Source organism: Vanellus vanellus (assembly GCF_965231255.1).
Source record: "Vanellus vanellus genome assembly, chromosome: 24".
Taxonomy (NCBI): domain Eukaryota; kingdom Metazoa; phylum Chordata; class Aves; order Charadriiformes; family Charadriidae; genus Vanellus; species Vanellus vanellus.
The window spans coordinates 2,360,404-2,373,328 of record NC_138929.1 but is presented as its reverse complement, the minus strand read 5'-3'; the positions used below and the strand labels follow the sequence as shown (position 1 = coordinate 2,373,328).

Genomic DNA, 12,925 nt, shown 5'->3' with positions numbered 1-12,925 from the left:
TATTTAGCAAGGAAAGCTCCCGGCTGACTCCACACTGGCCAACCAGTTACAGTTAATAAAGTATAACAGATCTGTCACGTAATCCAGAAAACAACCTCAGGCAGTTACAACTAAAAAATAAAGTGGATTTGTTTAATTTAAAAGCTCAAAAATAACAAGCCATATGTTTTGGTTTTTTTTTTTTAAACATGTAGTAAACACAAAAGCAATATAATCTATGATACAATGTACACTATACACACAGTGGAGATGGCGGGCAGCACATGGGGGAGGAAAAAGGGCTGAAGTCCCAAAATTCAAAAGGAAATGCCACATCACTTGGAAACAGAAAAGCGGGGAGAAAGAAATCATTGGAGAGAAAAAAAAAAAACAACCACCAAAACTCTTCAGTATTGGAAAAGAAACGTTAGGAGAAAAGGGGGGGCAAGAAGATGGGCAGCATCTTAAAGGAAAATTAAATAAAGATTAAAAAAAGCACTCACGATACACAGTGTTTGTAATTGGGAGCAGGGAGCGTAAGGCAACGATCTCCATAGAAAAAGAGGGACCTTCCAAAGGGGGTTATATAGATATTTATAGCTATTTATAGACTTTAAATATAAAGTAGGAATGTGCTGTGGAGCCTCTCCCGGCCCGCCTGCACCGGACCGTGCAGTCCCCTCCATGCCCGGCTCCTGCGTGGCCGTGAGACGTTTTTGCCAGGCTCTGGGCCACCACCGGGCCACCCCATGGCCCTGGGGATCCTCAGGGAGGATCAGTCCCTCACACCCTTCAGAAAGGGCGGCTTCTGCGTGGGGACCCAGGTGGCATCAGAGGAAGGGCAGGAGGACGTCCCCGAGGGCTCCTCTCCACGGGCGGCCGTGGCCGGGGACGTTGGAGTGCTGCGGCGTCGCAGTCTGGTGCCCTCGCAGGGTCTGTCCGCACAGCCGGGGAGTCGTGGGGCAGCTCCTGGTCCTTACAAGTTCTTGGTGACCAGGTGGGTTTTATAGTGCTTTGTCAGGTGGTCGCTCCGCATGAAGCGTTTCTGGCACTGCGCGCACTCGAATCGCTTGTCACCTGTGGGGGAACAGCAGTGGCAGTCAGGGGGTGGCAGCCGGTGTGCCACAGCCCCGGCAGCACCGTCACCCACCTGCTTTTGTCCCTCTATTCCTCTAAACCTCCCAGAGTGGCACGGACACCAGGTCCCCTTTGCAGCCGCTCCACCCCAGCCCCTTCCCATGACACCTCTGTCACCACTATCACCTGGAGAGCCCAAAGGCAGCAGAGACTCCCCCCGCCAATTCTCCAGTCCCTCCCAGTAACTCAGCCAAATCACAAGGACAACTTGCGGTAGCCCAAGATCATCCCAGTCCTCGGCTGAGCACATCCCCTTGGCTATCACAAGGCTCAGGACCCCGCACAGGCTGGGCCACGATTTGGGGGCTGCCCTGGGAGGGAGGGGACCACGCCGCGGTGTCGAGCCGTGCCCCATGGGGCCGCAGACCTGTGTGTGTGCGAGCGTGCCGCTGCAGCTCGTCGCTGCGTGTGAAGCGCTTCCCGCAGAAGAGCCAGTTGCAGACGAAAGGGCGCTCGCCCGTGTGCAAGCGCACATGAGCACGCAGCAGCGAGGTCTTGCGGAAGGTCCTGCCGCACTCTGGGATGTGGCAGATGTGTTTCTTCTTCCCTGGGTCCCCCGGCCTGGCGAGGAAAGCCACAGTTAGCCTCGGAGATGGGTGCCAGACCCACAGCGCTGCCCCTCTCCTCCTCCGTGCTCACCTCTTCTCCCCATCCTTGCAGTTGGGGCAGGTACACGCCATCCGTCGCCTCTTCTCCCCTGGCTGAATCTCTCCGGACAGCGCTTGCTCCATCTGGAGCTGGATTTGGGTCGGACTCAGGCCACTGATAGTCAGGTTGTTGCCGGAAACATTTTGCACAGTCAGCTGCTGCTGGCCTGGGGAGGAAAAGGGGGAGTCAGACTCTGTCCCTCTGCTCCCGGGGGGCCACGCTGCGCCTGCGCGCTGGTGCCCAATGCATCCATCCATGCTCCTCACGCGGGTCCTGCTGAAACCCTCTGGAGGCGGCTGGCCGGAGGAAAGACTTCCCCTGCGTGCGGGATGGGATACCCTGGGCCTTGACGCCCCCAGCCCTGCATGCAGCACTGCCACGGCCCCCCTGCCCCGCCACGTGCTGGTCCCCAAGCGGGGCCGGTAAGTCCCTTTTTTCTGAATATACTGTGCGGTTTTTCAAAGTTTTCGGTTTGACCCTTCGGGGTGGGGAAATGACCAAAGAGGAAACAAAAAAGAAACTTTGAAAAAACGTGCAATATATTGACCAAAAAAATGGGACTTACCCCAGACCCTAAGGGCTGCTCCACGCTCGGGCGCTCACGGAGGCGGCAGCCTGGGCCTTGCAGAGCACCCGGCAGCCATGACAGGGGCTGGAAAGAAGAAGATGGGGTCAGCATCAGCAAGCGGGATCGCTGCTCTCGGGGCAGCAGGGAAGGAGGAATGAAGAGGAGGAGGAGTGGGATCTGATGGCAGAGCAAAGAAGGGGTGACCACAGAGAGGGAGGATGGGATTGGGGGCGAAGGCAGAGCAAAGGTGCCGCCATATCCACTGGGAGGGAAAGCGCGATGCCGAGGGTCGGAGCAGCCCTTCGGCAGCACTGCGAGACACGCGGCCGCTCAGGAGGTGGGCTGAAGCCAGGCTGAGTCCCAACTCGATTTGTTTCATTCACGGGCAGCAGCCAGCAGGTCCTACCAGTCCCCTTCGCAGCCGGGGCTGCAGCCAGGTCCCCGCCAGCCTTGCGGCACGTTGCGGGCGGCAGCGCAGACAGCAGCAACATCTGCCTGTGGCATCTCCCCGATGCTCACAGCTGGCCCCACATTTACACGCAAAGCAGCAATTAAAAACCCCCTTAAAAGCAACCCCAGTGAGGACGGCAGCCTGCTGCGGAGCACAAAACCACGCTGGCCCATGTTTTATGCTGACATCGTTTAGTCAAGCAAGAAAGAACAGCTTCCGACTGCAAAACCAAGCCGGGACTCCTGCTGGTTCTTGCTGAGAGAGAAACCACTGCATGGCAGCAGGTCTTTCTGGATCAGAAAGCAGATAAACTTCCCTCAGACACAGCTTCCTCCATTTGGCTCCCCGGTGGCAGCCCATGCCACCGGGACTGAGCTGGGGAAGGTTTGCCGGACAGAAGGGGAGGACAGAGAGGCTGCCAGGATGTGTCTCTCCTGGAAGTGGGGAGACAAGCAGGCAATGAGGGGTCAGACGTGCACCAGGGCTACCTGTGGCTCACAGACCACTCTAGCCACTGGTCACAGCCACATCTGGCTATTTTTGGCGTAAGGAAGACACTTGTCCCATGGAGGCGAGGGGCTGGGTTCACTCTCAGGAAATGGTGATCCCTCACTAGAGCTTGGAGGAGCCTCTGTGTGTGAACGCAAATCTCTTGGTTGAGCTACTGGAAACCCAAATCAGCAGCCTTTGCCCCCAGCAGATGTGAGGGGAGATGTCCCAGCCGCAGGACCGGGAGCTGGCAGTGCTGTCTGTGGTAGGGGCTGCTGGCCCAGAGGCACAGCAGGAGAGAAAGCCCTGGTGCACCGTGTCTCTCTGCCTGGCTGGGTACTGGTTCTCCCAAAAACACATGTCTCAGCCCAAGGGTTTGGGCACAGCTGAGCCTTCCTCCTGCGCAGAACTCATGAGCGAACAGAGCTGGTCTGGGCTCTCGGGCAGCCTTAGCCCCTGCGCTCAGACATGTCCTGCAGCTCGGCACGACCGCACAGCCTGACCCTGCAGGCGGCTGTCTCCGCTAACCACTCTCCATGACACAGCTTATCAGGATGGGCTTGGAAACACCCAGCAGAACCACCAAAGAGACACCCTATGAAACACTCGGTGCCTCCTGGAACGACGGGAACTAGAGAAGCTGATGACATTTAACAGTCAGCAACATTCAGCTTCAGGGTACAAGGGATCTGTTTACAAAGCCTGCTGCTAGCAGAGGGGGGCTTTCTGTCCTCCGGATCAAGGAGCTGCCTATGTCCTGCTGTCCCTCCCGCCCCGTCGCAGAGCAGCGCGCAGCCCACCTCCGGTGTTGGTGATGGTGACAGGCACGCCCTGGACTTGCACGCCATTGATGTTGATGGTCTGCATGGCCTGTGCTGCAGCAGCCAGCTGAGCCGCGTTCAAGCTGATGATGCCTCCGGCGGGGGCGATCTTTGGCAGAGTGCGTTCCTTGCGCGTGGCTGGTTTCTTGCTGCTGCTGCTGCTGCCGCCGCCCCCCGTGCCGGAGCTGCGGGTCACCGGGCTGCTGCAAGAGGTCCCAGTCGGAGCCACCGTCATGGCTGGGGCTTCCTGGAGCAGCACTGTCTGCAGCTCACCCGACGGCGTTTTGAAGTAGACCTGATGGGAGGAGAGAAGAGGAATGAGACCAGCCACTGTCACAGGGCAGACCCCTCTCCACCGCGATCATCCCCCTCCCCATCATGATCATCACCCTCCCCACACAATACAGGAACCCGGGCCTGTGATGAGCCAAAGAGCAGGAGAAGTTGCCTGAGCACCTGGAGACCCTTTGTAGGCCTTCTGAAGAAGGTCCTGGCCTTGCAGGGTAGCAAAGGGCTGCTTTGGCCCTGCAGACTGGTTTCCAAAGGGAACACTTAAGACCCAGTCCTGCAGGCTGTGAGCCCTGCTCTCTCCACCTCCCAAGAGCTTCTGAGCAGGCTGGCTCATCCCAACCCCAGCTGGCGGCACAGCAGAGGTTTCAAGGACACAGTGCTCCTACAAGTCCTGTAAAAGCAGGTAGCCACCAAGAGAGACTTAATAAAGCCCTGTGGAGGGAACAGCTGCACTCCCAACCCTTCTCAGACATCAGAGAATCCACTGGATGCCAAGTCAGGGATGTCTGGTGGCTTACAGAACCCATCAGCTTTTTAAAGCCTGGGTGGGGGCTCAGGAGAAACAGGGCAGAGGGACCTTGCAGGAGGACACAGGAGGTGGTACCTGGGTAGGAGTGGGTTCCGTTGTCTGGATCTGGAAGTTCTGGGAGGATTTTTGAGGGACGGTGGGGAGCGTGGCGGAGGCAGCTTGGACCACGCGCAGGGCTTGCTGAGGGATCTGCACCACCTGCGACTCCTGCTTGGGCTGCACTACCTGTACCTGCTGCACCACGGCCGGCTGGCCGGAGCCCGGGCTCTGCACGATGAGCAGGTTGTTGCCTGCCTGGATGATGTTCTCTGCCGTGGTCTCTATTAACACCGTCTCCACCTGCTCAGCCACGGCCACGGCAGCAGGCTGGGCGGGTGACATGGCTTTCTTTCGAGTCTTTTTGCTGGGCTTCGAGGGGCTCTCTGCAAGGATCTGAGCCTGCGTGCCTGACTCAGCGGTGTTCACCAGGTTGTTCACGGGCAGGGTAAGAGTCACGTTGCTCCCACCAGCTAACTTGACCACGTTGCTCGTGCCCTGTGCTGGCGATGCTCCACCTTTCTGCGCTGGAGCTGGTTTGATGGGCACAGGCTTGTGAGAGGAAGAGGAAGGGGTGAGAATCGCCTGATTCGTGCCTGGAATAATCTGGATCTGGTTGGTGAGGTTGGGCTGGACCTGGATGGTCTGTCCCCCTGCAGCCTGGATCTGGGGCACCGTCTGGTACTGGATGTTGGTGGACGAGCGGGTGCCCTTGTTGATGACAGTCGGGTTCTGAATGGCAAAAACCAGCTGTCCCCCAGGGTAGGAGGTGCCGACCTGAGAGCCCTGGATCTGGAAGAGGTTCCCTTTCGATGACAGGATCCCAAAGCTGTTCTTACCAGAGCCCAGAGGGAGCGGAGCAGGTTTGATGGGGACAAGTTTGCGAGGCGTTGGCTGAGGAGGGGCAGGAGGAGTCACGGCGGCTTCCACTGCGGGGGGACCAATCTTGCTACATGTCGCTGCGAGGAGGGCAAGAGGAGACGGCTGGGAGTCCTGGGGAGCCAAGAGCGAGAAGGGTAAGTTAGAGACGGGCTTGTGCCAAACATCTGGAGATCGATTCAGCAAAGGAAAGGGTACAGACTATTGAAAGCAATCCAATCCATGCCAATAAGACAACCCTTATTAAGGGAACTGCTTAATTACCCATACCATGTGTGCCTTTAGCTCATGCCAGTCACACTACTTTTAGCCATCAGGATGGCGACTGCCTTTTAATCGTGTGCCTATGTTCTTACAACCTCTATAAAGCTTGCAAACATCCTGCAAGTCCACTGGTATTTACACCCAGTACACACCCTGCAGTGTTTCATGCAGTTTTAATTCCAAGACCACCTTGCGATATCAGCTGCTAGCACAAAGCCAAGAGATCCTTAAGGAAAACACAGCGCAGTGAGGAGAAACAACACTCCGGAAGAGTTGGCGTTGGGGCTGGGAACAAGTCCAGAGTGCAGCTCCCCAGCCTGTCCTGCAACTAGCCCTCCTCCTGACGCGGCAATGCTGGCTACAGCAGAAGCAGGAGGGGCTGAACGACGCAGCGTTTGCTGTCCTACACCCAGGACATGTCCCTCCACTCCAGCAGGGAGATGGGAGCCTGCTGATTCCCCTGTACTCACCTGGGCAGTGGAGGCAGCCGGCTGCAGGTATTCACTGGGGCTGACGGCAGCAGTCGCAGCCATGCTGTCTCTTGATCTGCAAGGAGGGAGCAGAGAGACAGAGAAGTAAGACCAGCAGCAAAAGCCAAGACCACAGGTCCTCAACGCACCGAGCCCAAGGCCCCCATGCCTGAGGGACTCTCCCAGTGTCTCCCCGCATCGCCCAAAAGGTCACACCTCACCCACACACCTTCAGTGGGGCTAGAGAAATCTCACCATCTCATCACTCTCTCCTCGCACTTTCCTTTGCCCGCCACCAAAGGGAAATGCCAATTATGGTGGGCAACCAGCTGCAGCGCTCATTCATTTGCCTGCATCCAAGCACAGCCTTGACCTGAAGCCACGGCCCACCCCGGGCTGAGACACCATCGCTGCCCTGCCTCCTGGTCACGCTGCCTCCCTGCCACTTGTTTTTCTAACTTTGGGAATCTCAAAGGACATAGTTTTGGTACAGAACCGTGTTTTTTCAAGGCTGGAAAAACATTGTTTCAATTATTTTGGTATGTTGTCAGTGCTGAGTGTTTGTAAGTCGTTACGTAATTAAAAGGTCACTTCGGGGAATAAAAAAAGCTGCTGGTGCTGGCTGGCAGCTGGACCTTGGGAGGCTAAGAAAAGCCATCAGCGAGCGGGGAGGAGAGAGCAGCAGCAGGCGGCACACAGAGGAGAGGAGGCACCCGCGGGAGCCAGGGCCATGGAGCCTACAGCTTCGAAGGGATCGGCACACCAGGGAGAGGAAAACGGCAAAGTTACAGCAGAGGAGACGGTCGCTCGAGGGCCTTGGCAGCCACAGGCGGGCAGGAAGGGTGCAGGGCAAGTGGCTGTGACTCCTCTGACAGCATGGTAGGAGAGTGGGACAAGGCAGGGCAACGGCAGGGGTATCTTGAGCGACAGCTGTGAGGACGGGGACTATTCATTGCCCCGGCGGCTTTGCTGCCTTCCTCTCTCAACACTTTCCTTGAGGAAGAGTGAGTTCACAATCTCCAACGCTCATCGCTTCTGCTGCCCCAAATGCCGCAGAGCAATAACATCGAGGGTGAGGCTCTTCTTGCCACTGGGGCAGCTACAATGGTTTCTTTTTAAAGGTTTAATAGGGCAAAGCCAGCAAAAGAGATTCCTAAATCCTCAAAATTTGCTAAATCTTTTGTTCTGGACTAGAAAGACATTTCATCCTCGACACTTCCTTTGGCAAATTCCCCAGTCACCCCCAGCCAGCAGTCGCTGGATGGCTCAATAGCTTGATACTATTTGCCTAGACAAGGTGCCAGGGAGAACTTGTCTGAGCTCGAACGCTCTTTATTACTGCTGCTGACAACGTCCTGACTTCAAATGGGGAAATACAGTTGTCTGAGGAGTACAGATGCTTGGGGTTTACTCAAGGCGTCTCTGAAACACAGCTCCGGCACGGGTGAGCTGATGGGAAGCCAGTGTTGTGGTATTTACAGAGATGCTCGGACGGCAGGAGCGATGGGAAGCTCTGGCAGAGGACAAGTAGCATGATGAAGATATGAAGTCCTGGAGGGCTTATAACACATCTTATCAGCCAAAAATTAACTGTTGTCTAAGCACAGTGAGTAGCTTTTTGCTGGTCACAGGGACCAGGCAAGAACAGCACCCCAGGAATGCGGCACGGCGCTGGGTCTCTGGCTTTGGCCAGGCAAGGTGAAGATCTGGCACAGGCAGAGCTGCTGTTTAACAACCTCGTGCTCCTACCCAGGGAGCTGCAGGAGATCCAGGCTTGGACGAGGGACTACATGGATGGGGAAAACTAGGTGTGGGTTTTGTTTGAAAGGGAGCAAACTCCAAGCTCCGCAGCCCAGCATGGCAAAGTCTCGGCAGCATCTATCGCAATGAAGGCGAGAGGCATCAGCACAGGCTGACTGAGGGTGACAGGGCCAGCACCCAACCTCAGAATGGGCAAACTTGACCTTCCTTGAAGTATCGTTCACTGCCAGCTTGCGGCTGCAGGAGCCCCAGCCAAAAGGCACATCTGCATTGGGAAAATAAAAGGGTTCTTTTGTTTTGACACTCTTTGCTAGCAGGGATGGCGCAGGAGGTGTACACATTGCTGTCCAATGCAAGGGCTGGTCGTCGCATCTCAGAATTATAGAATCATCTAGGTTGGAAGGGACATTTAAGATCATCAAGTCCAACCGTAGTACAGCTTAAGGCTGGGAGAAAAGTCCTCTAGGTAATTGAGATGCAGTCAACGCCCACATAAAACAAGAGGTGGGCACCCTCAGCTCCCCCTGCATCCCTCAGCTGTCCTGCCCAACACAGACCAAGACAGACGTCTCCTGCCTGGGAACATGAAGCCTTTTGCCAAACAGAAAGCCGCTGAGAAACAGAGCGGTCGGGCCCTGGGCCAAGTCACCAAGGAGCCCGGTTCCCAAAGGCAGGCAGCTCACAGCTCACCCCTCACCAGCACAGGCTCCACGGTTCCTCTCGAGGCACCGTGGAGGCTCTTTCAACAGCCCTGCTGCGACCGAGCACATAAATCCTTGGGAAGAGTCAGGTCAGAGTCTCAGGCGCCTGGGATGGCATCGCATGGAAATTACTCGCCCCGTTCCTTAGCGAAGGGCATCCATTCCCTTGAAGCCACTGGCTGCTGCTCGCTGTGGCAACCTCCCGGAGACGAAAGCATCAGACGCTCGCACCCAGCGAGCTGGCCTGTGATAAAAGGACGCTTTCTTCCCAGAAAGCTGGGAGCTTGTACGGCTGCCCAAGTTCAACGGCTGCACCCTCCCTTTCAGCAGAATTAGGGCACTGCTGAGGATTAACAGCCCTGACTACAAATAAGAGCAATGCTGAGCTGGCCATAAAGAGACACATACCAGGAGAGATCCCATTAACCCGAACAAATAAATAAGGATAATGACTTGGGGAGAAGCCCTATGTCAATGCAGTTGCGGTGTAATCCCTCCACGAGTTTCTCACTTGTACAATTTATGTCCAAGTCCAGAAGTGACAGTTTCACATCCTGAGGGTGTAACGTGGTATAAACCTACTCAAAGCACAGTGAAACCAAGCGGGTACCAAAGCACATGGCTTCACTCTCCATGTTTGCCCAGGCTAGAACTGGGAACGGGACTGCCACTGCCTTCAGGGAACGTTTTTGGATCAGCCCTGGGGGATACAGACCCTCCTGAGAGGCAGGAGCTCCCCTCAAGTACGCTCTCACAGACGTGCACCATGAAATCATCACCTGCTCTGTGTTACACACTCACGCCCCATGAAGAATTGCTGAGCAGTTCAGGTCCAGTTTGCCCTTCTGTAAACCCCCAGCCAAGCCTCAAGTGGAAGAGGACTCTCCCTTAAGGTAATTAAAGAGCACTGATTCACAAAATTCATTTTTCTCTGGCCATCTCCTTTTCCTCCACTTGTCACAAGTCCAGTTTTGTATGGAAACCATCTCCCTACAGACTGGAACCAACAGCCTCCTCTCCCCTTGCCTGCCTTCATCCCTGTAAAAGGACAAAGCAACCAAAAACTTGGTGATTTCTGGCTCGAGAACTGTTTCCTTTATGTCCCTCAAACAAGGCAGGACTCATTCCTGAGCCAGGACACATAGACCAAGCACTCTGTGTCCCAACTAACTGTCCAGATACCCTGACATCTGCCTGATGGCGCTTCAAGGAGCTCTCAGAGCCCGCCATGAGCTCACAGCACATGGAAAAGAGGTCCACAGGACGATGAAGCTGTAGGAAGAGAAAACTTACCAACTGCGCCAGCCCATGAGACCCCATGTCTAGCCGGAGGAAGCGCCTGCTAGCAGCCAGCTGGACTGCTCACACCAGCACAATTGGTAGGTTTGCTCAGAAGCGGCTCCTTAGTTTCTCACAAGAATTTATTTACTTTGGAAACTGTGCCATTATCTTCAATATTGTACAAGAGATATAAAGGGGAGAAGTGGGTTTTTTCACTCCTAACCAGGACAAGCCCTTCTCCTTGGGGAGCTGCCAGGTAGTCCTCCGCAGGATCTACAGCTTCCAGCTTGGCAGAGGAGCCTGGCACAAAGGCAAACGCAGCCGAGAAGGTACCTGCCAGTCCTCACAGCCATAACCAACAGCCCGTCCTGCAGCTCGAGCAATGCAGGCACTTCTGCCCAGCTACAAAACTTCCTTTTGGAGGGTCTGCAAAAGTTTTGTACATTTTAGACCACGATTTCAAGCCCTGTCACAACGATATCCTTGTTACCTTCCGCAGCTCCCCTCTGAGAGAGGAAATACACCAACGTACAAGACAGGGCACAGTCCAGGTATTCCAGTAGCAGGGGAGTGCCCGCTCCCCAAAATACCCTTCCCATCTGCTTGATGGGTCTTTTTTGGGGCGCGCGGGGTAGAGGGTGAACGTGATCCTAACTTTAAGCATTCAGTCCATGCCAATTGACACACCTGATCTGAGTTACCATGGTTTTAATTAGCACCTTGAGCAGGAAGGTGAATCAGAGTCCCCTAAAATCCATGAAAGACCTCGGCAACTGCAAAAAACTACTCAGGATTATGAAGCTATGCACAGTCATAGGGAAAAAAAACCCACAGTGATGGTAACAGCCCCATTTGTTTGTTAGGGCCATAAGCAAGTATTCAAAGTCGGGCACAAAGGAGCTCAAACACCTGCGTATTTACATATTAACAGCAGGAAATCAAGCAATGTCTTAGAATAAACTGGCCAGGATTTCTGTTGTTGTTCTTTTAACTCCAGGTCTGACTCCAACAGGCCAGGCCGGTGACAACACAGGCATTACAGCCACTTGCCAACATCAGAGTTTGTTTTCTCCTTCCCTAATGCTTGGGGGAAATTCCCTGGTGCTTTGGCTGTGTTTAAGGAGGAGGAAAAGCAGCTAAAATAAAGCGAGCCAGGACAGGCGGCGCTGCCAAGGATGCACAGGCACTCTGCAGAAGGACCGGCCTCAGGGACGAGGGAGCAGCTCGGCGCTCTGCACATACAGGGAAGGAAAGGTTTTGAGATGCAGGAGCAAGCGGATCACAGGGCACCCCCAGAGTGACGAGAGTCCCTGCTAGAAACTTCCAGCAACATCAACCTGTGGCTCCCTGAGTGGCCAAGATCCCGTTGGGATCTCTGCACATCCCCACAGACCAGAGATAACCACCTCGGTCCTTACCTCCCTGCTGCACCCCCAGCCCCGGGACGGCTTCCTCAGCTCAGCACAGCCCTGCAGCTCCCAGCGCTCAAGAGGAACGAGCCCAAACCCCTCTCCACATCGCAGGGACCAGAACCGGGGAGGCTGAAACACCCTTCCCCACATAACCCCCCCCCCCCCAACCACACAGCATCTCCACACTCCTCCAGCATCCCCCAGCCCCACGCATCCCTCCTCAAAAACGGGGGGGGGGGGCCACAGCACCCCACCCTGCAGGGGAACGCGCCCCCTCCTCGCTCCCCACGCGTGGGGGCTCCCAGGGCCGGCCCTCCCCCGTCACCGCGCACACGGGCACCCCCGGCCCCAAGGACCCCCGCAGCAGCCTGGGCACCCCCGGTAGGGTCGCCCCTCACGGACACACCTCCGCGCCCCCGAACCGAGCACCCCTCAGAGCGCGGGGCGGCCATGGGGGACCCCAACCGCCGCCCGGCCGACCCCGGGACCCCACCGCCACGTACCGGGCTACCCCCCGCACACGGCCCGACCCCCCCCCGGCCACGGGGCCGCGCCTCCCGCCGGCGGCGGCGGTCCCCGGGGAGGCGGGCCGAGGTGGCGGGCCCGCCCCCGACCGGGCCCCGGCCCCGGAAGCGCCGCCCGCCCGCCCGGCGCTCGGGGAAGGCGGGCCGGGAAGGCCGCACGCCCCTTCCGGGCCCGGCGCTAATGGCGTTGCCGCCCCCCGCGCCACCGACCCCCACTCCAGCGCGCCCGCCCCCGCCGACTGCTCTCACATACCGGCCGGAGCGTCGACGGCGGCTCCGACCCCCTCACGGCGCCATCTTCCTCCTCCGGGGCCGCCCGGGCACCGCCCTGGATAACCCGCCTCCTCGGAGGCCTCTTGACCAATCCACACTCGACTTGCCGGCGCTCTGGCCAACAGACGGCGAGATGCTTTATCGCTGGCCAATCCGCCACCGCTTGCAGCTTGATGGACAGCTCTGCCGAGCTATCGGACACGTGATGGAGTGACAGCTCACCCAATGGGCGCGGGACTCCGAGGTGACGGACGGAAGCGGAGACCCAATGGGAGGGCAGATGTCTGATTGACAGCACGACTGGCTAATGACATGACTCCCATCATGTCTCCATCCGCCGATTGATTGACAAGCCTTCGAGGCGGAGGAGGCGGGCTTTCTGGTGGGCGGGAGCTACCAAAATTCCGCCTC

At 56.9% G+C, this 12,925-nt stretch overlaps 1 protein-coding gene across 1 annotated transcript; it reads right to left on the bottom strand.

Annotated features, from left to right (window-relative positions):
* Positions 1 to 933: 933 nt before the first annotated feature.
* SP2 (Sp2 transcription factor) lies at positions 934 to 12,557 on the bottom strand. Its single transcript, XM_082494799.1, has 7 exons — positions 12,495 to 12,557; positions 6,563 to 6,638; positions 4,989 to 5,942; positions 4,073 to 4,388; positions 1,756 to 1,930; positions 1,484 to 1,677; positions 934 to 1,056 (listed from the first exon to the last, which is right to left on the bottom strand). Exons 2-7 carry the CDS (start codon positions 6,623 to 6,625, stop codon positions 956 to 958), a joined length of 1,803 nt encoding a protein of 600 aa, XP_082350925.1. The 5' UTR covers positions 6,626 to 6,638; positions 12,495 to 12,557; the 3' UTR covers positions 934 to 955.
* Positions 12,558 to 12,925: the final 368 nt, after the last annotated feature.